General features: G+C 43.6%; 1 protein-coding gene across 1 annotated transcript in view; it reads left to right on the top strand.

Annotated features, from left to right (window-relative positions):
• The first annotated feature begins 15,991 nt into the window (after positions 1-15,991).
• inpp5a (inositol polyphosphate-5-phosphatase A) overlaps positions 15,992-24,326 on the top strand; it is a 112,709-nt gene continuing 104,374 nt past the window's right edge. The window contains 1 exon segment of the mRNA XM_076974252.1: positions 15,992-16,614. Coding sequence (XP_076830367.1) covers positions 16,540-16,614 — 75 coding nt within the window. The 5' untranslated portion in view covers positions 15,992-16,539.

Raw genomic sequence — 24,326 nt, forward strand, 5'->3', positions numbered from 1 at the left:
TGGAGCGGCAGTCGTCAGCAGTGCGGATTGAGTGAGCTCCAGGGCTGAGACTGCAGATGCATCCAAACCCCCCACATTACCCCCTCCCTCCCCCACATTACCAGTGCCCTGAATGGGGACGAGTGAAACCCGACACTGTGAGCAGCAGCCCCAGCAGCGTGAGCCCTGGGACTGTGTCGCCAGCCCCATCTCCCGGTCCCGGTCCAGGGCCTGGGCCATCTGCTGCGTGTAGCTGCGGGGGGAGTAAGGGCTGATTAACCTTGATTTAATGTTCCCTTCCTGAGCCTGTGCTTACTCTGTCTCCCCCTCTCTCCCCAGGTGCCTCCCTGCTTGCAATGCAACCTCCTTCCCTCATCTTCCTACTTTTGATACATAAACCCTCCATTGCAGACCCTCCAACACGGCCAGGCCCCGCCCCCCCCGCTGCGCTTCTGGGTACCGAGGCAGACGCGTGGCCTCGTCCATGTACGACACCAGTTGGTCCTCATTCACACAGCCATCATTTTCCACTGTGCAGTTTTCGACTAAAAGCACGAGTGGTGTGTGTGTGTGTGTGGTGTGTGTGTGTGTGTGTGTGTGTGTGTGTGTGTGTGTGTGTGTGTTCATGGAGCACCGCTGCAGTAGTGAGTGTGCAGGCCCATTACTGCCAGCACCCATGCGGCAGCTGTAATGAGGGGTGATTAAGTCCAGGCCTTGCTGTAGCATCAGCTCCACTTACTCTGCGTCTCAATCTGAAATGTGAAGTAAAAAAAACCCCACGTCCTGCAGACCCCAGAGACGTGTACGCACTTGCACACCAAAGCCCTGATTACATGTAAAGGGTGACGGGCCCGTCAGGTACTGAAACGATCTAGGAGTTCCGAGGCTAAAATCAGCACCGTCTCGAGCCATTTAAACTAGACCGTAAAGCACTGACGTCTTTTACAGGACTGCAGGTCGGGGGGGTTGTTTTCTGTGGTCCCGTGTGGGTAAAGCTCTTAAAGGGACCTTACAAGTGTCGCAGGGATTTTCCACACTTCACAAAGTAAACAATCTTCTGGCACGTTCGTTTCCAGGCGCCAGTAAAGTGCACGCAGTGCAAACACCGTATCAGACTGGTGGACCTGTGGTCTAGACGCCTTTATCTTCCTGCCTGGATGTTTATGGTGATCAGGATGTGGCTCTCCTACACGTTGCTCTGGTAAATCAGTACAGGAGGGTGTGGTTTGGTGCTCCATGGATCCCTCTGCCATACCCTCATCAGATGGCTGCTGATCCAGTGTATTGATTGGGCAGTTTGGATCACTGAGGTCTTATTGAAGATCTTTCAATCTGGCATTGGAGTCCAACAGCAAGCGGCCCTCACCTCCCACCAGCGGCCCTGATGCAGTGCAGTATTGATCACTTTGGTCTTCTCTGCAGAACTAATAGGAACTGATATGTTATATATCATTTTTTATTATATATCATTAGGAAGAGGAATTATCATGATAAATTCTGTATAGATACTTGCTTGCTGGTTTCTTGGTATTGGACCACACTAGGGCTGTTTTCTTATTTTATTTCCTACTGAAATACATGTTTACCATTGTGTCTCCACGGTGCATCTTCACGAGGAATCTTTGAGCACAGAGGAAGTTGTGCAAGCGTGTGTCGGCTAGGGAAGTGCTCAGGTCTAGCGCAAGGAGGAGAGGAGAAATGTGTGTGTGGCTGGTGTGTGGGGGTGCATCCTTCGCAAATAAACACCTAATTTCTGGTGATGGAGGAGCGGAGTGAACGATGCCTCCCGAGACAGCTGGAGGAACAAAGAGACGCCAGTGTGCCAGCCGTGGAGTGTGTGGCGGTGTGTGTGTGGTGGGTGCACACGTTCAGCACACACATCCCCATCCCCCGCTGCCATAAACTCAAACTCCCTCCCCCACACCTTCCGAAGAAGTGGCTCAAATATTAACACAGGCAGACAGAGCGAGTAAACACCGGGCACTCTCAGACCCCGCCTTTCCCAAAGCAGTCAGCGAGCCTCGTCCATGTCCTCCGCGATCATCAACTCTACCCCCCACCCCACCCAGATGGGAACGTGCATTTGTGGCACGGGGGAGGGCTGCAGGTGCGGGTGCACGCCTGCTGCCTCGGGCCGCGCACATGCCGTCCGTCGGTACTTTAAAGGCGGCTTTCAAGACGCAGCGCGGGCGAACTGTGTCGGCGCGTACGTCGAAGAGGGGGGCAGGAGAGCACATCCACTCTGCCCCGGGGCGCTGACCCCCGCTGGTGGGGGGGGAGGGAGCCCCTTCCCCAGGCCGAGTGGCAAAGCATGTCTCTTAACATCTTTTTGTCAGCTTGTGCACGTACTGGCTGAGCGGCGCATTCCACAGCGTCTCGTTATATTTTCGTGCGCCGTTGACATTTTCCAGCGTCTGTTGGAAAGGTCAGTCAGAGATGGTTATCAGCTCCTCTTTTATTGTGTTGTCTTCATTAGAAAAACACGGCCTTTGTTTAAAGATGCCTCCTTATTTTAGCTCTTCTTGTTTTGCTATTGTTGTTGGGTTTTTTTTTCTCTCCCACCCTTTTCCCATTGGCACCCAATGGTGTTGGCACCATTCTCATGTTGTTGGAGCTCTAAATGTCAGTATGCAGGTCTGACACCCAAAAGAAACCAAACAGGCAGTGCAGGCAACAGTTAGTGGCTATTCTTATTAACACAAGCTCTATCACCTTACGTTAAGATGAAACACCCTTTGCTCTATTTCCTAAAATGACCCTGTTGAACCCTGCAAACATGAATCACAGTGATTCTCTAGCAGTATTTTTCCATGGTCAAACATGCATGTGTATGTGGCGATTACAGCGCAGTCAGCGTCTGCTGTAGTCATACGGAGAGACCAGCGAGATGATAACATTTCCTTAGCTGTCCACCACTGTGAACTCAGCTCTCTGGTGGCTTCAGGGGGCGGTTTTGCCGGGTATGGGAGGATGAAGCAGAGAGACTCCAGTTCCCAGAGGCCCCTTCTTGCTCATGGCTAGAAGACCGTGCCAGATGAGTTGTGCTTTTTTAGAGTTCATAATGAGTCCCCTAAAACTGGGGATCAGAGTTGACCCGAATGACCAGAACCAACCTGACCTCACGGTTGAAGCAATGGTGCTTCATCTGGTGTTCATGAACCCAATCCACTGTGTCACATCCAATTCATGGGAATATATCAAACATAGTGAATGCAGATTTAATAATTGCTTTGCACATTTTATTTTTATTACCCAATTACCCAATTATTACCAAATAACATTCGAGTCAAAAGATGATGAGTTAAGTGTGCTGTTTTTTTTGGTGTGAGTACTAACTGAACTCAAGGTGATCCTACCCTTAGCTCAGTTCTAGGAAGCAGGAACAGACTAACATGATGGTTAGGTCCTGGCATGAGGAAAGCGTGTTTTGAAGTCGAAGATAAAGCTCTCCAAGAGCAGGAAATCCAGTAGAAAATTACATTCACCACACCCCACGTCACCTTTAGCCATAACTGTCAGCTTGCATCAACCCGCCGGCTGTCACGGCGGGACAAGCTCACTCCAGCAGCGAGCATGCACAAATTCTAAATGTCATTTCAAATATCAAGGGAAGTGAACATTGGATATTCAAGTCAGTGGGCGTAGACATGTCCAGTCTTGTTTTTGATGGTTTTAATGAGTTGGCGTCAGATGAATAGACTGCTGATGACATCCGAACAGCCACACATTGTCACGTGCTTGTGTATCGGTAGGTTAAAAGGTCTGGGTACAGTCTGTTATAATGTGTGTGTGTGTGTGTGTGTAATCACTGTGGAGTGTATCAGGTGGTATTAACCGTGGCTTTGGTTCACATACACACACACACACACATCTGCTCCAGCTGCTCTATGCACCTTTTATTTTGGCAACAGCATGGAACATAAACCCATCACACATCAAAGCCTCCTGAACAATAGCAGGTGAGCACCACTCTGCAGCCTCTATGGCGACACACTACGCCACACTCACCTGGTAGACAAATCAAAACAATTTAGCCATATAATACCATCAGCACCATTTAATCAGCCCAATGCTTACACCGTGATGAGTGTAACTCAAGATGCTTCGGCTCAGCTGTTTGAAACTGGCTTTGTTGAGAGCTTTGATGAAACCGAGTGGTTTCTCCAGGTGTTGGATTTCTCTTGGCATAACTCAGTGTAGTTTTTAAGAGTGCCATAAAATTACAAATTATTTAACACACTGAAAAGCTGTATAGTGTGTAATTAAAGAAAATCAATCAACGATGAATGAAGCAGACCTTTAGGGCAAGCCAGTCCTGATTAGCGGTAATTGCGAAGTAGTGCTTGCCTGTGATTAGCGGTAATTTTGGCATAGCGCTTGCCTGCGTGGGCTGGGTCCACTTGGGTCCTGTGTCCCACGCTGCCCGGGGTGGTGGTGGGTCCAGCTGTCCCATCTGTGAGTTCCAACCCCCCCCCAGTGATGAGGTCAGGACTCTTCTCAGCTCCTCTAATCTGACCATTATCATCCTATTATTACCGAAGATTACTGCAGAGAGAGCTTTGACCTGGACCGCACACACATGCACGCACTGACACACAAACATGCAAAATGTGGGCTTAGTAGGTCTGACAATGTGACATTGGATAGACGGATAGAATAACTGATGAGTTGCATAGCCGATGGCCTGTATTCCTGTCTAGGGATTTAGGCTTGGGCGATTTTGAGTACAGATTGTGACCTTGAAAAATGGTCTGTCCAAAGAAACACTAATACGGCACTGATGGTGCAATTGTATTAGCTGGTGAGGTAGATTGTTACATGGACTCAGACTGGATTGTGAAGCATCATCAGAAGGCCCAGAGTCTTCCCTTTCCCTCCCTTCCCTTATGCTCTCATTTTCCATTCCAAAGATGACGAACTCAAGAAGCGCAAATCAGTGTTGGTGTAATAAGACCAATCGCACCGGCTTCATGGAGAGTCACTGCTTAACTTCCACAGTCATATACACTGACTCATCTTCTGAACCTAAAGAGCTGCATTTGTGCCAGGAAAATGCCTCACAGCCATTTGTAGTCTATGATGCTTCTTTGCTCACAGTCCTTTTCCTGTCAGAGCTGTTGGTTCTGTTCAAGATCTTTTCTCTGTCTGAGAGTTGAATCAGAGTTGTGAATGCCTCTCAACAGTGTCTGAGTCACGTCACTTAGCCGATTACAGGCCGTTAACTCAGGTACGGAAGGAAATGCCAAGACAGGGAGGGATCTGTCTTCTGCCAGAACTCACTCAGTACTTAGCACAAACACACATGTAACAGTCGCCTCTTGTGCTTTGTGAGAAAGGGTTCGTTGTCATGCCAGAGAGAGACGGCTTTGACACAGACCGGGATGAAGGGCAATGTAGTTTATCTATGACAGCACCTCATTTCACAAATCCCCACGAAACAACCGAATGTACATAAACACTATAACAACATAAACATTGCCCAATAATTCAAAGAACCTGATGAGGAACTTCAGATTGCTGCCACATATCTGCACCAACAATATAGCCACTCTCCAAGCTCGTTTCCTTGACACGAGACAGAACTACCTTGGGTGGTCTTGGGCTTTGAAGGGCAGACAGTGACACCAAACACTCCCCTTCCCCTTTCTTTTGTGTTCTGTGCCCAGATGGGATTTCTAGTAGCTTTTTATGCTTTTTAGGAGCAATGTAGAACATTTTTGGGAAATGATGAGTGGATGTCAGATGTGCAGGCGTGAATATGCGATCAGGTCCGTTCCTGCAGGTTACGGGTCAAATAACCTATCCTCCAATCCATTTTTTTAAACTTTTCAATCCCTTTTAGCTGAACGCTGAGAACTGAAATATTCTAGTAATGTGAAATTAGGTTGTGGATCAGATTTTGAAAGTTGTGAGATTACTTCTACACAAGCTTCTTAGAAACAGTGCAGCTCTGGCCAGACACGCCATACCATCCCTGCGTCTTACTGAAATGGGTTTGTGCCAATGTGATATTCTTTGTACATGGGCAAGCATCCATTTGAAAGTCTTATGTTAAAAATAATTTAACAACCTCCTTTCTTGAATCTCCAGTATTTTGCAGGCTCTACAGAGAAAGATAATCAAGTAGGAATGTAGGAATATGTTGTATTTTTCTTTGTCACTATATGATGAAAGTCCATATGCTTTCTTTCACTATATCCATATTTGCGTGCTGGCAATCTAATTGGTGTGAATTCATTTTACAACCCTTCATTGTAATGTCTTCACCCAAAAATGGCATTAGATCCTGCTCCCTTATGCCCTCTGCTGTCCTACTGGATAGATGAGTGAATGTCCTGGTTCTGATAACACACTGGCCACTGCAGCGACCTCTGTAAGCTCTTCTCAAAGAGTTTCTCCTTTGCTGCGTCTCTGGTTGGAATTCACATGTGTGACAATGCAGTACAGTCCCATGGGGTCCTTCAGTGAGAGTGAGTGGTGGTGCTGGTGGTGGGGGCCGGTGACAGTCCTCTGCTCATCTTTAATCGCCAGCCGCAGGGCCCCTCCCCTCCCACTGCTGGGCCCCAGCCCTGTCAATCAACAGCTCTTAAACACAGCTATGACTTTAGCCCAGAAGAAGAGGCCATAATGTTTCATCCTCAAGCTCAAACCTGAAGATTTGAGAACGTTTCCACAGAGCTGTGTTTCTAGATACATACTGCTGAAATTCTAGCATATATTGTTTGATGCTTTTTGCACTTATCATTGCCTGGTGTAGAGCTTATGCTGATTTGCACTTCTAGATATCAGCGATGATTCCAGTATTTGAACAGTGTTGTAGGGCGAAGGTATCTCAAACTCTAACCTACTGTACTAGCTATACATACATTCTATGAGTAGATGACGAAGCACTTTTGAAAGTCGCTCTGGGATAAGAGTGAATGTTTAATGCTGAAAATGACAATGTAAAATATACTGTAACCGTAAGTGTAAAATGGTTTGTCGTCATATAAAGGTGCTTTTTGAGAGGAAGTGGCTAATGAGGCCATGTGTGGTTATTACATCATGACGCACCTAGTCATACGTCAATCTTCCCCAACACTGTCCATATTGTCAACTGAAACAGGACACTTGGACTAGCAGTAGCTTTGATGGTGTATGAATGAGCTCAGGGCTATGTGTCGTCTGAAGTGATTCAGAGAGAAACTGAATCTCTTTCATATTCCCGTGAGTCCTTTTGGCAACTGTCAAAGTCAGATCACTAGAATACCTGGTTAATGAGTCATAAGGGATTGATGTAGCTCACATGTAGCATAGCTCACATCCAGGTCCAGTGCTACTGTGTAGCTCCTACTGACCTCACATTCACTGGAATGGTACTTTGTCTGTGCTTGTGTGACCAGTGAATATCTTGGAGTTGTTTCTATTTTCCAAAGAGCTACACTGATGTTTGAAAAGGAGGTTCGATTTTCATTATTTTCCTTGAGTGTCTCCTTGGTAGAGATGTCTGTGTGTCTGTGTGTGAGTATACAGGGAGGGGCCGAGGTTTGTTCTTCTGTACGTGTAGTGTCTCAGGGCCAGCTTGAGGTGTCGTAAATGTGGGGTGAATCATCTGGAAGGGGGACAGGTCTAGGAAGTGTGTGTGTGTGTGTGTGTGTGTGTGTACGTGCGCTGATGTTTTAGTCACCTATTCTGTCTCCTCAGTTCTTAAAAGAGCAGAACAGACTGTTCTTTTCTGTGACTCTCTAACGTTTTAACTGTATTAGCTGGTCTCTCAGTCTCTCTGACTCACACATGACCATATTGCATTACTAATATACTATGAACTGTGCAAACGTCTCATACATCACCAGAGGAGATTATGTAAGTAACCAGTACAGAATCTCATGGCTTAGGGTGTGGGTATGTGTGTGTGTGTGTGTGTGTGTGTGTGTGTGTGTGTGTGTGTGTGTGTGTGTGTGTGTATACACGAAACCTTTCCCCAAAACATGCTCAGTAACTGACTTGAATGCTCTGCACTTGTTTTTGAACTTGCTCAAACACAAACTACCTTTTGATCGAATACGTTACACTTGAACAGGGAAGCTATTTGCAGAAAAGTGACACAATGATTAACATTTACAAAATATTTCTCTAAAGAATGTGAATACATGTCACACCCTATTCATAAAACTAAACCTCACTGTCACATTTATTTTATTCTTGACAGGTGTTTGTTTACACTGGTCTACAGTTACATTAAAAGAACATTCCACTTCGTACCCATCATGTGTCAAATATCCAGATGTGATTCCTAATATAGTCAGAAGTATTTACCTTTGTCTAAACACATCACCAAACATTCTGTGCTATTATTGGTATATATATATATATATATATATATATATATATATATATATATATATATATATATATATATATATATATATATATATATATATATAATTATATGTGACTTTGTGGTATTGGAACAGATGCATACTGCCTCTATTGATTAAAAGGTTGCCTGTGCGTTAGTCCTAAAGTCATAACCTCTAACGACACCCAGCCTTGATTCAGAAGGCCTGAATAAAATCCTTCAAATTGACTTCAGGTTTGGAAAATGATGGACTTTCAGTGCAATACTTCAAGTGGAGGTTTTGTTTCTTGATGATATGTTAAAAGATGAATTACTCATATCTGTGGTCTTTTTTTTTTGTCCTTTTACGTGTAGATAAAGTGAGGATCTTATCTACAAATGTGTCCTAGTTTAGATCTGCATCATCCAGTCATTGTTCACAAACACATTTAGGTTAACTGAGAGCATCTAAGAACAGCCTTACAGATAAATGTTCAACTTCATGGTTGCACCTTTGTTTGAAATTAAACTTCTGTGTAGATGTACATGCACGTTGAGCCAAATCATTTAAATACTGCCATCTTGTGGAGGAACGTTTAAACTACCATAATTGTGGTTGTTTTATTGTTGTTGTATGTTTGTTTGCAGAAAAAGAAATCTGACGGACAGGAGCTTCAAACCTATTTATTGATAAATTATAAATCATAATGATTTCCTTACAGACCTCGTCCTGTTTCACAAGAATGGAACACTGAGTGGAAAAGTACTGAATCATGGACCTGTTGTGAAATTGTCCACTATTTCATTCAGTCTGCTGGAAAGCTTACTTAAAAAGCTTATTTATAAACCTTACTTAAAAAAGATTAATTATTAAATCTTACTTGAAAAGCTTATTTATAAAGCTTACTTAAAAAACTTATTCATAAAGCTTACTTAAAACGCTTATTTGTAAAGCTTACTTGAAAAGCTTATTTATAAAGCTTACTTAAAAAACTTATTTAAAAAGCTTACTTAAAACGCTTATTTATTTATTTATTTATTTTTTTGGCCCACCTCCACCCCCCCCCCCCCCCATCTTTGGAGGACAACTTTGTTTTTATGTACAGATTTAAATGGCAATTATAACAATTCTGTATAATATATAGTATAGTGATAACAATATGCAAAGTGATAATTATTGGGGTTAGGTGGACCAAGAAAAGAGGGGGAGAGAAATAATAAAAAGGGAAAAGACAAAGAGGCAGGAAAAGAAAGAAGAAGAAAAAGAAAAGAAGAAGAAAAAAAAATAATAATAATAAAATAAAACACGCAACCAGCTCAAATGACCACTGCAAAGAAGAACAGAAAGTAAACCAAATACATATAGTACAGATGAGTGCGATGTATGGGTGTGTGTGAGTGTGTGTTTATGTGCAACCTAAAAGTGCAACATAGGATAGATGTATGGAATGTACTTACCAGCAAGGGTGGGTAGCTGCGATAACCTTCCCCCAGAGGCCAGAGGCGGGCAGAGAGAGACCCGGGAATCCCACCCGCCCACGGCCCCCCAAGGAGCGGTGGAGTACCAGAGCCGCACTTCCCAGAAACCCTCACATGCCCGCCCCCGCAGGCGGGAGAGAGAGACCCCGGACAGCGCCCCACCAGTCAAGGAGCGCAGGTCCAGGGGAACCAGAGGGAACAGAGCGCCCCCCTCCAAAACGCTTATTTATAAAGCTTACTTGAAAAGCTTCTTTATAAACCTTACGTATAAAACTTACTTTTTAAGCTTATTTATAAAGCCTATGCATCTAACCATCTTTATTCTCAGGGTTTCTTAGCAACACTGCCTACTTCACTGTTCAGTGTAGCGCATTTCTTCTCCATGCATCCAAGTCTACTGGAAAATAATGAATTATCCATGTGTATTTGTGCTTTTGCAGCAGAATGTAATAAAAATGTTGACTTTTTTTTGACAGTACATGTTCAGGGCCAGTAAAATCCACGAGCGCAATGCTATGTTTTGTCTTGTTTTAATTGTATTTTAAATATTTGGTGAGGAGAATTCAATTGTATGATAATGAAAACTACAAAAGCGCAGGTAACAACTGTCAAAGCACCAACACCCACCATGCATTTGACAGCCTTGTACTTATCAGCACTGACGTCTTTCAGATCTTTAATCTAAATTTGGGTCAAAAGATTTTCACTTAAAATTAAAAACCCATTAAAAAGTCATAAAAGGTGGTTTGCTAGAAAATACTTTAATTGAAGAAGAAAACCTTTGAAATCATTACTCAGGCAAAACCTAGTCTGTATAGCAAGAAGGGATTTGGAGTTTAAAAAAACCCAAGATTTTCATATTGCTTATGACTTCAGACAGGTCTGAAAGGTCTGACATCCATTTGTTCTACCAACATTATCAAGATTAGACTCAATATCTGTTAAAAGGCAAAAAAAGCAAGTATAAGAAAGCAGGGAGGATAGCAGGAACATCAGAGCATCCGAGAGGAGTTCTTCTGTGTGTGTGAGTGAGAGAGAGAGAGAGAGTGAGGAAGAGAGATATAAAGAGAAAGAGACACCAAAATAAGTGGAACAATAAATGTCCATATGTCACAACATGGATCTGGTAATTTTCCATTTCTTAACTGAGTCATTTAGTTTGTCAGTTATCTATAACTTTATTAAGTGTATAACAATGTCTTTGGCACATTATGGATTTTCAGTGCTGGGTTCAGCTACTTGGTGTGTCGTAATTGCTGATGTACAATTTGTACTCTCTTTCTATCTTTTCCAACGTCAGTACCCCTGTGTAACACTCTGTAATCACGAGGTCTCGTGTTCTGATAGTGTTATAGTTTTCTCTGTGTTAGTCCCTGCCTTCTTGACAATTGTGCCTTACTGTGACTTACAGATGTATCTGTGTGACAGTATATGTGCTCCATGGGAAAATGTGCAGGGAAATCTTACTTTTCCTCAAAGCTTTACATCCCAACTGAAGACTTGATTGCAAGCATTACACGTCGTATGTTGCACTTTGTTGGCTCACACACACCTCTAGATGGCACAAGCCTCAATGGCATAGTCACTCACAACATACACTGAACATTTGGACATGCTGTGTTCTCTCTAAAGACCTCATGTACTAGCCATCTCCCACTGTAAATAAGACAATACATCTTCTGTTTTACTTATGGCAACCTAGAGATTTGCTATATAGATCAGACAACAACTGGATGTAAGTTCGATCTTTTGGGCCTTATTTAGACTATAATTCCTATATTATATTGTAACAATTATGAGGATAGAAGTTATTTTGAAAGTAGCACAAAATCTGTGTCCATTTGCTTCGCATTAGTGTCACCATGCTAATCAGATCTACATTTCTAACTAAAAATGATTTAGGCCACAGTCATCAACCTCAGACTCTAAAATAACTGACACTTTTCTCGCTAGAGTGCCGCGTTCCAAAATTACCGTAGCGGTTGGGAGATGGCGGCTGTATTACAGGCTGCTCCGGGGAGAGGGTGAAATAGGGCAGTCACTCTGAGCGCTGCACGGTGGGCCTGCCCACAGGGATACAGCGATTCAGAGAGAGGGGCTTTGTGGACTGCCCAGATTGGAATCATATGCAGGGTTAATTGGTGCCTCTGGTGTCAGAAAATAGATGCATGGGCTGTTTCTGCTTAACAGGAGGGCCCAGAGGGTGCCAGGAGAGAGGGACTACTTTCAGATCACCCTGTTTTTGCTCCCAAGTGACGTTTCTGAAGTGATTTTATAGTGATTCCCTCAGAAGAACCATCTCTCTCTCTATCTCTCTCTCTCTCTCTCCCTCTCCCTCTCCCTTCTTTCTTTTGACCTCCATTATCATCATCAAACTTCAACAACAAACTTTAGTGGCAAAGCGAACGCAGAGAATACCAGTTAAAGAGAGAAAGGAAGTTGTTTGGGACACAGTTCTCCTTCTGGACACCTCGTGTGCCTGCGCTCTGCGAGGGCCGTGCGGCGTCGCCGTGGCGAACAGAGAGCCCAGTGAGTGGCCGCGGACCACACTGCACAGCCCCGGGCTGCGGGGCAAAGGGACAAACTCGTCTCAAATCATTTTTCCATGCAGCAACAAGAGGGCAAGACAGAGCGGTAACACACACTCATAGCCACACACAAACCAGAGACTGTTCGAAAACAAAGACTCATTCCTGGCTTCACGAGAACTCACATCCTGATTTGTGGAGCAGAAGTGTTTGTTTTTCCACTGCACTGAATATAGTGTGTGTAATAAAGAGGCTTGGTACAGCAAGGGCCAAATTTAGAACAAAAGCAAAACACAGTATGGCTGCTTTCTTTACTTTACTTTTTTTAAATATGAAGGTACATTAAAATGTGGATTAGCAACAAGTACAATCACACAAGTAACCCTCGCTTGATGAATTGGTGATAGGCTTGGTATTACAATGAAGACTCTATGAAAAAAAAAAAGCTGAATCATAAGCTTTCTTTGCAGTGTGAAAAAACAGCTGTCATAATTTTAAGGGATTTCTATTTTTGGCAGAGAGATTATGAGCAGTGAAGGGAGAAGGGTCAAAGTTCACATTTTTTTGCTCCCAGACTGGAATTCCTCCATCCTTTTTTCCATTACCCAGAGTAATGGGGGAGGGCTCAGGGCCTAGTCATAGTCTGCTCTCAGCCAATGAGGAAGAGACGCACAAACACACAAACACACACATACACACAGGCGTGCTCCTGCATGCATACACGCACACATACATACACACACACTTTTCCCTCTGCGTGTTTCCCAGTGGGATATCCTGTTCAGGGCCAGTAGTGTAGTATTTACAGGAGCTGATGGAACACATTACCTTTGTTATCAAGCTGTACACACACACACATACACACACACACACACACACATGGATTTGTACTGTTTTCCTTTTAGGTCCAATTCCACTGCCTCTCGAGTGTTTTTCCTACAGACTCTGATACAGCTCTTATATCCTTAGCAAAGATACATTGAATGCGTCATCAAAGGTCAATTCCATACGCTTCCCTTCCTCCTTCTTAAATATGTCTTCAGAGCACATTTTCTGATCTGGTCAAAAGCTCATATATTAAGTAGGTGGACATACTTTTCTCATTTTAAAATGCTGGTAATCATTAATTGACAATCACTACAGCATATTTGGGAGTAGTATTACTTTAAGCAGACCACCTGGCTTTGATTGTCAGTTACATTTACATTTAGGGCATTTAGCAGATCCTCTTATCCAGTGCCACTTACAAAGTGCTTTGCATCTGTTCACAGAATTCATCCTAGATAATAGCACAGATAGGCCAGAATTCAAGATACCCTTGAACCAAATCAATAGTTATCAATAGTTTTGTCCTTCTAAATTCAAAGTGTTTACTAATATTTAAATGGGAATAACTGCTTTTGGAATGGCTTTTAGACTTAGCATCAAATGTGCCTTGTCTTGTGGTATTAAAGGGCAGGCTGATAACATATAAACACATACACACACACACACACACACACAAACACACACACACACAAACACACACACACACACACACACACACACACACACACACACAAACACAAACACACAGAGACTCCCCTCATGCTGCCAAACACAGATGTGGCTACTCTGAATAGCTTGTTACAGCGAGATAATCTCCTCCTTTGCAGAATCTCAGTGAGGCGTGTTGTAAACGTTACTGCCTTCTCCACCAGAGTGGCCATCTCACCACGGGGCACATTGCTCCTTACACTCAACAGCCTGCTTTATTTTCTCATCTTCACATCTGAAAAGCATCATAAGTAGCATACTTCATATATGCCAATAAGAATAATGGATTTCACTTCAAATATAGCATGCCCTATCATCGGATATTTACAACAATAAACTGACGTACAAATTGTGTATAATTCCAAGAGGGACACAGGAGGTGTCTGTGGTGCTGTAGTGATGTATTACTTAGTCAGTGTGTTACATTATTCTTACATGCTTTTTCAGTGTGTTTGCAGTTCTAGTCCAATGTTTTATTACACTACATATGAGTGATACTACAACAAACTACTGAACCGACCATAGGTGACCTACCAGCTTACCAGAGGTATAAATGTGACTGATTACATTTACTCATGTTACTGTAATTAGTTTGTGCTAGTAGTAAGTAGTAGTGTGTACTTGTACTTTTTAAAGTAGATTTTATAACTTAGTTTTACTTTTACTTAAGTATATTTTGTGTTAAGAATTGTAATTCACTATATTTTAATTTACAAACATTACTGAGTAAAAAAAGTATTTTTTTGCCTGGTAAATTTGACTACAGACGAATCAGACACCTGCGCGGGTCCATCTAAATACGAAATTAAACCAGAAGCAAATGTATCTGAAGGATGTCTGAAGGACCACTATGAATTTAAGCGCAACAGAGACAACAGCTTTATTATGCAATGTAAACTGTGTTTACCCCGAGAGACTGAACTATCAGCTTACAAAAACTCGACCTGAGCAAACATGTGTAGGCAAGTTAATACAGTACCTTTGCAATCGTATTAAAATAGGTTGCATTAGTAGTTTCGTATCCCAGATTATGCATTAGACATCGACGCCTGCCATTGCTTAGACATTGCTAATGTTAGCTGCGATTCGGGATTATTAATCTCGAGTTAGTTGGCCTCAAATCCAACAAGTTGTAAAATGATGATAATGCTATACAGCAATTATTCGGGCTAGACAGAAATAATGCTATTTTAAATAGATAACATCAGGTGCAGTCTGTATTATCTATAGTTTGGCTAAATCCACACATTAACTGCTAATATACAAAAAGTTGCTACTTAGAAAAGTAATTTTTTGTAACTTTACTCGTTAATTCAAAGTAACTGTACTTTTACTTGAGTACAATATTCTAATACTCTTTACTCTCTGAAGGTTAGACATCTTATTATTATGATTGGATGACCCTCCTCTCTGTCTTTCTGTACTGTGAAGCGACCCGAAGTAAAGTGTGTTTAAGAAAGTGCTATGCATATACATTTGTCCATTATTATGTAGTATTAATATTATTCTAGAGTCAAGTCTATAAGGGAAACTACTCTGTTTAACAGGTAAAGGTATCTCTATGGAAGCACGTTAGGAATGTCTGCAGTTCATCTTTGCACGACCAGCCCAGCGAGGAGTGCAGTGATCTCAGGAACCATACCGAGACGGGGCAACATTAACGACATATTTCACGCTTTGGGAAATAACGTTAAACGATCTAAACTAACCGGATTACCCCTTTAATTCCACTTCGCAGACACCACCAAGTCTTATTACACGGCGACCAACTTTGAACTTCATTAAGCTGCTTGACAGGATGACGGAAGAAACAGGTAAGAGAGCAACGCTCGCCGGACAAAAGTGTCATTCCTGAGCTCGACACGCAACACATGGCCTAAAAAAGACAACAAAAGACACGACAGGAGTCTTACTCATGAATTACACAATTCGGGGATTTGGTCTCTATGGCAACATACTTTAAATATAACAGATTTGATCCAGCTGAAGATGTCATCCTCCGCGGTAACTTGTACGTCAGACTACAGATGCGCTTCAACACACGGACAGCTGGAGGTAGCGACTCTAGTGTCCATAAAGACCTCCATCAGCTCTTTGACGTCAAATCGAATATTAATAAGTATGTAAATCAGTCATTTATTTGTCACTGCAGTTTTTTTCCCCTCGTTGCACAACTGTATTTGATCCTAATTTTGAGACTTAATCGGGATTCCGCGCACAGGCTCGTCCCCGACACGCGGACCCCACCCGTGTGCTGCGTTGCCCTTTTAAGAGCCGCATCTCTCCGCTCCCCCAGTGACGTCACAGGCGGACTCAGCCTCTCCTCCCAAACGAACCGAGCCGTGGTCGCGGCACAGTCGCGCCTATGGGCCAGCCACACTTTTTTTCCCCTCGCAGCGATCGCCAAGGAAACACTCAACGCTGAAATGAACCAGAGCCCGGCAGTCGCTGTGGATTAAAACGGAAACTTTTGCGATGGCCGTAAAGGTGATAAAGTAGCCCGAACAGGACCAGCGGACCCTCGGCACCAGATGCACACGGACCTAGTATGTGTGCGGCGAGCTGTGCGGGACCCGATTGCACTTTCTAACATACAGCATTTTTAACCGAATCGGCCTCGAGAAACAGTTTCTTCCCGAGTTTTCCTATTCCAGATTTTAGTGGCGACGCGGTCAAGGCAGTTCTGATCCAGTAGTAATTATGGCGGGGAAAGTGGCACCGCAAGGTTCGGGGATTCTGCTGGTCACGGCCAACGTTGGATCGCTCTTTGAGGATGTAAGTTTCTCCTAACGCGCGTCCACTCCGCCTGCAGTGTTGCCCGATCTGCCGTCTTGTTTTTGGATCCAGCGTGGCTGTGGTTCGGGTCCGGTCCACGCGTGGATCCCTCAGCTGCTCCACATGCACGGTGGTGTAGTGGACCCACTCGCAGCGTTATTGGCGGCCCTAGTCAAAGCAACCGATTTAAAGCTTTCTGTGAGAGGTTTTTGTTTTCTTGTGAGGTGTCCGTTGTTTCTCTCGATCAGGTGGGCATACATAATGGATCAGGGCCCGATACCAACGAACCTGTCACAGCTCACACACACACCGGTCCCCCTCACATCTGTTATCTCGTTTGTTTGTGCCCCGCGGCTACATCCGTGTGCCGTGTGACGGACCTCTCAGCTGATCCACTTACTCTCGCACACGGCTTTCTAAGATGATGCATGTTTGAGCATAATGAACACTGTGTTTATAGTTGATGGCTATTTATCACTCTAAAGAAACTGAAACAGTGAAAAATATATACATGGTAGCAGAACGCGAATTCCACAGTTACAGTGTGGAGGGGTGTCCAGGGAAAGCTGTTGTAATGTTTACAATTTTACAGTTACAGGTAAGAAGGAGATTACATATATAATCTCCTTCTTGCATGTAGCTGTTTTATATTATATATATATAATAATATAAATTTTCTTCTTTTTTTCTACTACATATTTAATGTCCCTGCAGAAAATAATCTTTTCAAAAAATTTATATTAAAAAATAAATTCTTATTTATATTAAAAGCTGTAGTCACACGTGATGGCCTTAGCGTATGTTTAGGGCTGCTTGTTGTAGTAGAACTACAGAATGGTGTGTAGTGCTGCCACTTCTTTGAAAACTCATCCTGTAGGGTCCACTGACATTTAATGTCTCATAGTGTCATCATAAGACAATAATGAGAATAAACAATGTCATATATTTGTTCTTTTAAGCAGTTAACTATAACAGTTAAATTGTTTATTGTTGCTCTGTATTACAGGACAAAATGACTTCCTTGATGAGATGTTTCTGATTAAATTCTCATAGCTTCCTTGAGTGTGTTACACCATGTAACCGTGAGCACGTTGTGTCATTATCATGAAGGTATAAACAGTTCGTGAGGCAGAATGTTCTCTTCTCTCCCGTGTGAATTTTAAGTCCTAAACATGGTGCCCCCCCCCCACCCCCTCCTATCTCCACCCCAGTTATAAATAGATTTGCTGTCATGACTGCTGAACTTTGGATGTCTTATAGATATCACTGTTTTCCCTCAGGCGTTTTTACAAGGGTAAAAACGTGGCTGCGAAGAGCCACGTGGGTGCAGGAGGTAATGGAGTTCTCGCCTGTCCTCGCCTTGAGCTCAAAAGTGTAATTCTGCTGAAACAATTGTGTTCAGATTTTGCAGACCTCATGTCACTGGCACCTTTTGTGTGTGTTTTCTCAATTCTCTGAATGAAGAACAGGTCGGTTTTGGCAGTGCGCCAGCACTGGGATTGTCTCACTACTCCTGATCACTCAGTGATCTCATTTATAAAATACTACACTGTGTGGGCCATTTTTGTCTCTGTGACCCAGTGACAGGATGTTCTGAGGGTTCTGAGCAGCAACACACAGGCAGGATACTGTGGAGGCTTTAAGGAACCTCTGGCTCTTCAGGAATGTTTTCCTGAAGCCCAGAAGGAGGTCATGGTGTGTGAAGCTCGGCCTTCCTCCTCAGCTGCCCCACGCTGCCTCACTGATCACAGGAGTGACAGCAGGTTGGAAATGGCCAAGAGCTTCAGAAACCTCCAGTGTGGCCGCGCGTTTTGTGCAGCCTTCGAAAAGTCCAGCGTGGCTCTAATATCAGCGAGGAGTTTAGAGAGCAGCGTTACAATATACACAAGTGTACAGTTTGTGTAATTTCAGTTAGCGGAGCTTCAAAGGCATTAAATAAACTGAACAGTTACTGCTGTAACTAAACTCATAACATTACATTTACTCCAGTCTTTATTTTGGCACCTGTAGCACAGTGCACTTTTCAAGATGAAGAAGAAAAAAAAAACCATCGACCAATCAAAACATTTACAAGAGTGTCTCAGAGAGAAACACCTATCACAGAACAGACGGAAAGCTTGGGAGCTGCCCTGTACAAGGGAGAGTAACACCTTAACAAACAGCCCTTGTTTTTCCAATTTACTCTCCTGCTAATGGCTCAGTCTGTCAAGGGATCCTGCTGCGTTCCTACACTGGTGTACAGCCAGTTGACCAAAATACACCTGCTTGCTGCTGGTATTTGATCTCAATCACTTTGTTGGGATCAGTTGACACCCACCACAGTATTGTTGTAGTAGTGATGGTGAGCGATCCTGTGTGTAATGCTATTATTATTGTTTCTTATATGCATGTTCTGATATTCACATTTGAGGGAAATGGAATCGTGGAGACATTGGCGTGTCCTGTAGATTTATTTCCATTTGCATCAGTTATATATCGTTTTTGAATACTCGACTAATAGCAATGGGTTGTTTCTGTCTGTTTACCTATTTGCATAATGATTTTTTAATTTTAATTTTGTTGTTTGATAAATTGAGATATATGGCTTCTATTTGTAAGTACAAATGCTGTTGGTATATTTAGCTGAGAATACAGAAGCTTGACTCAAATTGAAGGAGCAAGGAAGCAATTTGAGTTTATGGTAATTGTCAAATCAGGTTCCTCTTGAGTTTACGCAGAGGAATGCACAACTCCGATGTTGTAGTAATTCTTTCCAGATACGTCACTGAGGTGTTTATGAATCAGTGTAATTATGGAATTATAAGTTCTCGTGTCAGAAACACTTCTGGTCTACTGTGGATGCACTGCCCTGTTCAGGTATACTGGTAGAATAATCTGTGGTTGTTGCGACCAGTATCATGCTCTTAAAAAATTGCCCTTTATAGGTGTATTGAATGTACTGACCTGTTTTAATTATTCTTAAATAGAGCTGTGAAAAAGTTTAGTTGATGGGACATCACAGTACAATAAGATTTCAATACTAATCACGATGTTTACAGACATAAATGCCACCACAAAGTGGTTCTAGAGCATCAGAGTGCTGCCTGTCTGTATTTCTATGACCCCTGGTGACCTCCTGGGCTCCTACAGCATATGGGTGGCCCTGTTGGTGTTGGAAGCTGCTGTTTGTTTGGGTCAGTCGGGCCTCCTGTTCCTAAAGTAGCTGCGTGCAGGAGTTGTCACTGCCCAGGAGGTCAAACCAATGATGATGAAATTAGTTAAACAAGGCTGAAGAGCACAAGAGCAGACTTTCAAGATTTCAACCTCATTCTGAGGCATCACAATTTCACCTCTCCGCTACCTCTTAACGTCTGGCGTTTGATGTGGAAGAAGAAAATGACTTTAATGTCTTTTCTCTCCTCCCTATTTATCTTCTCTCGCTCCTCCCTATTTATCTTCTCTCTCTTCTCTCTCTTACACTGTTTTTATTAAAGCCACGCATCAGCGGCTCACACTGTATCTGCACAGCCAAAATAAAAAATCTGAATAATCTTGTGAAAGAAGGTTTTTCACAGAGAGTGGATGCTAGGGCTGATTTAGTGCTGCCAGCACCATATAACACAAGAGCTCCATTGTGCCCCTCATCATTGCATTCGACACGTCCGCGCGGTCACGGGGATCTCTCTCAGGTTTAGCCGCGGTGCGGCGTGCACTAAGAGCGTCCCAGCTTGCCGTGCTAGGTGTGCTCCGTGCGGTTTGTTGATGTGTGGTTCTCTGGAGTCGAGCTAAGCGATGTGATGGAGAGGTTAGCTGTTGGGTTGAGAGTGTTTCACTTTGGGCCCAATTCACAAAAGTACGTTCCAGTGTTTCCTGGGACAGATGAGTGGGGTGTTGGTCAGGAGCTTGGCATTCAGAGAGAAGTTGGCATTTTGAGCTTCCCAGATTTTAATGGATCAGTTTGTTTGACACACTCAGGATCAAAGGGTCAGGATGGTAAAGACGCCACCGAACGAACACGCTCCGTCTTCATCGTGCAGTCTTTGAAGTGTTGAAAGGAAATAATACTTGATCAATTTGACATTCTTAGGATCAAAATGTCAGTGTGGTAAGTGTGCCATTGAATTAATGCCCCCTGTCATCATAGATCAGTCTTTGAACTTATGTTTTGGAAAGAAAAAAAATTAATTATTCACTCACAACATATATTGGCCTTTTCTCCTCTAGAGTGAGCGAGAGGATCAGTGTGTCAGGCTGCAGAACTGCCATGAAAACGTAGTGAAAAAAGGGTTTTGCGTTTTTATATACGTCATTCGCTCAAAGAATAAACTGGAATTTAAATGAGGATTTAATCAAACAGCAGAGCAATCGGCACCTCTGCCATGACTCTCTTTGGGTTCTCCCACTCGGAGTACCTAGAACAAAACCACCAGCCTAACTGATTTCAGAACTGCTCTGGTCATGTTCCCTTCAGAGGGAGGTAGTAGTCTATCGTCTGCATGACTTCAATGTGCGTGATTGTGTAGTTGATGGTGTTCTCATGTATGATTATTCCTTAGAGGCGTAATGGAAAAGTATCTTTGGCTGATGCTACATTTATCTTTCTCTATCTCTCTCAAAACAGGAGTTTTCCTAAACACATCACACCGGTTGCTTCACCCTTTAATCTGCATAGTCAATCGAAAAAGCAGAACCCTGTCATCCAGCAGGCCTGAGAGAGACCACGTATTTGCCCAACCACCCCGGCCCTTTACACAAAACCATTAGTTACTAAAGACGAATCAAAATTTTAAGTGACACTAGATTGAATTGGTTCTAATAAGTAAGTGAATTTTTAAAAGATTCTTACACTTTTCCAGATTGATTGTTCTAGGGTCATAAATCACCAGATTTTGATTTTAAGAGATGAATGAGATTTTCTAGGATTAACAGATTTTGTTTTGAATTCCCTTGTATAGTGGGCAAAGGTGTCAGAAATCTGTCCAACCTAATTTATTCCTCTCTGAAAGATTGATCATTCAAGATGCTGTAGTTTTTATGCATGATACTGCTTCCAGTATTAGATGCAAGTTTCCGGCATTAGAGGTTTTTAAACAGTTTAAATGTTTTTTGCAGGATCATTTTAACTCACTAGCTGTAGGCACTTGAAAACCACAGTTTCACAAACAGCACTACACCGGATTTGTTGCTACGTTTAAAAGAAACGGACAGGCTGCCTTTTGCAATACAACCAAACCTAACACAGTACTTGACAAGTTAAACAAACATGGTCTTCACCAAGTTACTGCTCACAAGTGGAGTTACACTCATCCTCATGACAATAAATGCCTGGCTTTAGGCTCTGAGACCCAGCAGGTGAGACTCAGGTAGGGGGTGACCGAGAGACAATGAGCTTTTCTCCCCTGCGGGGAGCCAGATAAGGAGGTGTGATGGAGTAGAAGGCATCACTGTGGGGTTTGATCCACAATCCTGATCCTCCAGGCAGGGCAGGAATGCTGCAGTGCACCCTGGGAAGGCCTGCCTGGCACAGATAACCAAGCTTCCCTAACAGCGGAAACAGAGGGCTGCAATGTGAGTGGCATGTGATTATGTTTTATAAGCTTTGAGTTGCCATGCCGTCTCCATCTTAATCTACATTTATATTAACATTTATGGCATTTCACAGGCCTCCTTATCCAGAGGGCCTTGCAAAACCACTTTAGTTATGTACTCAAAAGTGTCCTTAGCTAGCATAAAATAATCTAAATAATCTAAAGTCTTTCAGGTACAAAAGGCAGCGTTTCCTTTATTTGTTGATCTTAGAATTAAACTTTTACGCCAGTATCCAAGATGCACTTCAAACTGAATCAGGTTTTGTTACTTAATCTTTTCCTACATATTACTTCATTCAGTTTTCCTTTAGCGTGCGGGTGCACGGCGTGTTTCCTGGACGGGCTTGGGGAATGCTGGGTAACACCCAATCTTCTCCGACTTCCACGAAAACTTCGGAATCCCACGCAGGACCTGATCTCTCGCGTCTGACTGGTCTGATCGTAGCCATTAGTCTTGGTAAACGACGAGGTCACAATGCCCCCGTTGGGCCCGAGCCGCTGTGATTGGCGGGTGGTGCCGGGAGCAGGCGGCTCTGTGTGGGTGCATGGGCCGGGCCCCACCTGCCAGACATGTTCAGACGAGCTGCGCCGCTGGAATGTAAACGCGTCGCAGGCTAACAGGGCTAGGAGTGTGTCGGAGAGAGATAGAGAGAGAGTGCGCGCGCGCGTGTGTGTGTGTGTGTTCTCAAGTGGAGGAGAGAACAAGTCACACACAGATTGCTCATTTGATACCTCTGTGTCCTGTGATTCTGATTTCCAGAAAATGTGAAGATTGCACTGCAGGTGTAGCTCCAGCCTGATCCTTATCTGAATTTGCATGTGACCTTTGCTCCTCTTCTAGAGATAAATGAACATTTAACACTTCAGTTCGGTCTGATCAAATTACACAGCATCTAATGACTTATGGAAACTGGAGGTGATTATGTAGGTTAGTGTAGCGCTCCAACGTAAGCACACTGTGGTGGTGGACTGTAGTCTAGCTCCGACGTTACTGGCTGCCCATGTGTGTTTGCCACATGTGATGTGCGAGAGTATCTTCATCCTAACTGGCTGGTGGAGGTGTGTGTGTGTGTGTGTGTGTGTGTGTGTGTGTGTGTGTGTGTGTGTGTGTGTGTGAGACATGGAGCTTCCTCTGCTGTATTTTTATCCTCCAAACAGGCCTGTGGCCTGATTTAGTTTAAAGACACCAAAACCTTATTAGTTAATTCCCTTCATTCTGTCTTTTTTCTTTCTTTTATACACTTAATTCCCCCCCCCCCCCCCCCCCCCCCCCCCCCCCCCGCTCTCTCTCTCTCTCTCATATCTTATTCAGCATATCAGCAGGGTGTTCTGGACCACGTTCTCCAGTGCTGAGAGCTGCCGTCTGATCTTCGGTTTCAGTCCTGTGTTCATTCACAAGTATTTTCTCTCCACTTGTGTTTTATTGCGTTCACAGGGCCTTGAGTAGGTTTCTTCATAGTTGGACCACTTCCACCATGCAGCAGCACTGCGATGGGGTTGCCTGGACGACCCATTAAAGAGGGCCAACCTGTTTTCTCCATACACGATTCTGAGTGGGAGAGTGATGTAGGCCGTTCCAGCACCACCTTGGGTGGGGTGGGAGGTTTTCTGCTTTATTAATGACATTCAACCAGTGCCTGTATGTTAAAAAAACAAACTTGAAGTATACCTTCAGGGATGGCAGTGAATATGAATCCTGGATCAGACAGTTTTGATCCATCTCTGAGTGCATGCGTGCATGTGTTTGTGTGTGTTTCAGTGGTTCTGGTTTCTCTCACCCATGGGAAACATTAGCAGAACCATAACACAGAACTCTTGGACCGGCATACGCATTCCTGTGTTTGGCAAAAGTTGGTGCCCATGTATGGTAAATATTCAGTAGAGTATATGGCAATAGATTAACGTAGTATGCCTCTGTTAGTCATGTATACACACACATGGACTAGCCAGTCATGCTCTGTGCAGTCTTGATTGGTCCTCCACGGCAGTATTGCGTCAGCTCTGCCTCCTAGCCAAGCTCACCTGCGTTTTGATCCTCATCCCTGTGTGTGTGTGTGTGTGTGTGTGTGTGTGTGTGTGTGTGTGTGTGGGCCAGCAGGGAATTGGGTTGGACAATTATAGGGTCCAAGCACAAATGAAAAGGGA

Source organism: Brachyhypopomus gauderio, chromosome 15 (assembly GCF_052324685.1).
Source record: "Brachyhypopomus gauderio isolate BG-103 chromosome 15, BGAUD_0.2, whole genome shotgun sequence".
NCBI lineage: Eukaryota > Metazoa > Chordata > Actinopteri > Gymnotiformes > Hypopomidae > Brachyhypopomus > Brachyhypopomus gauderio.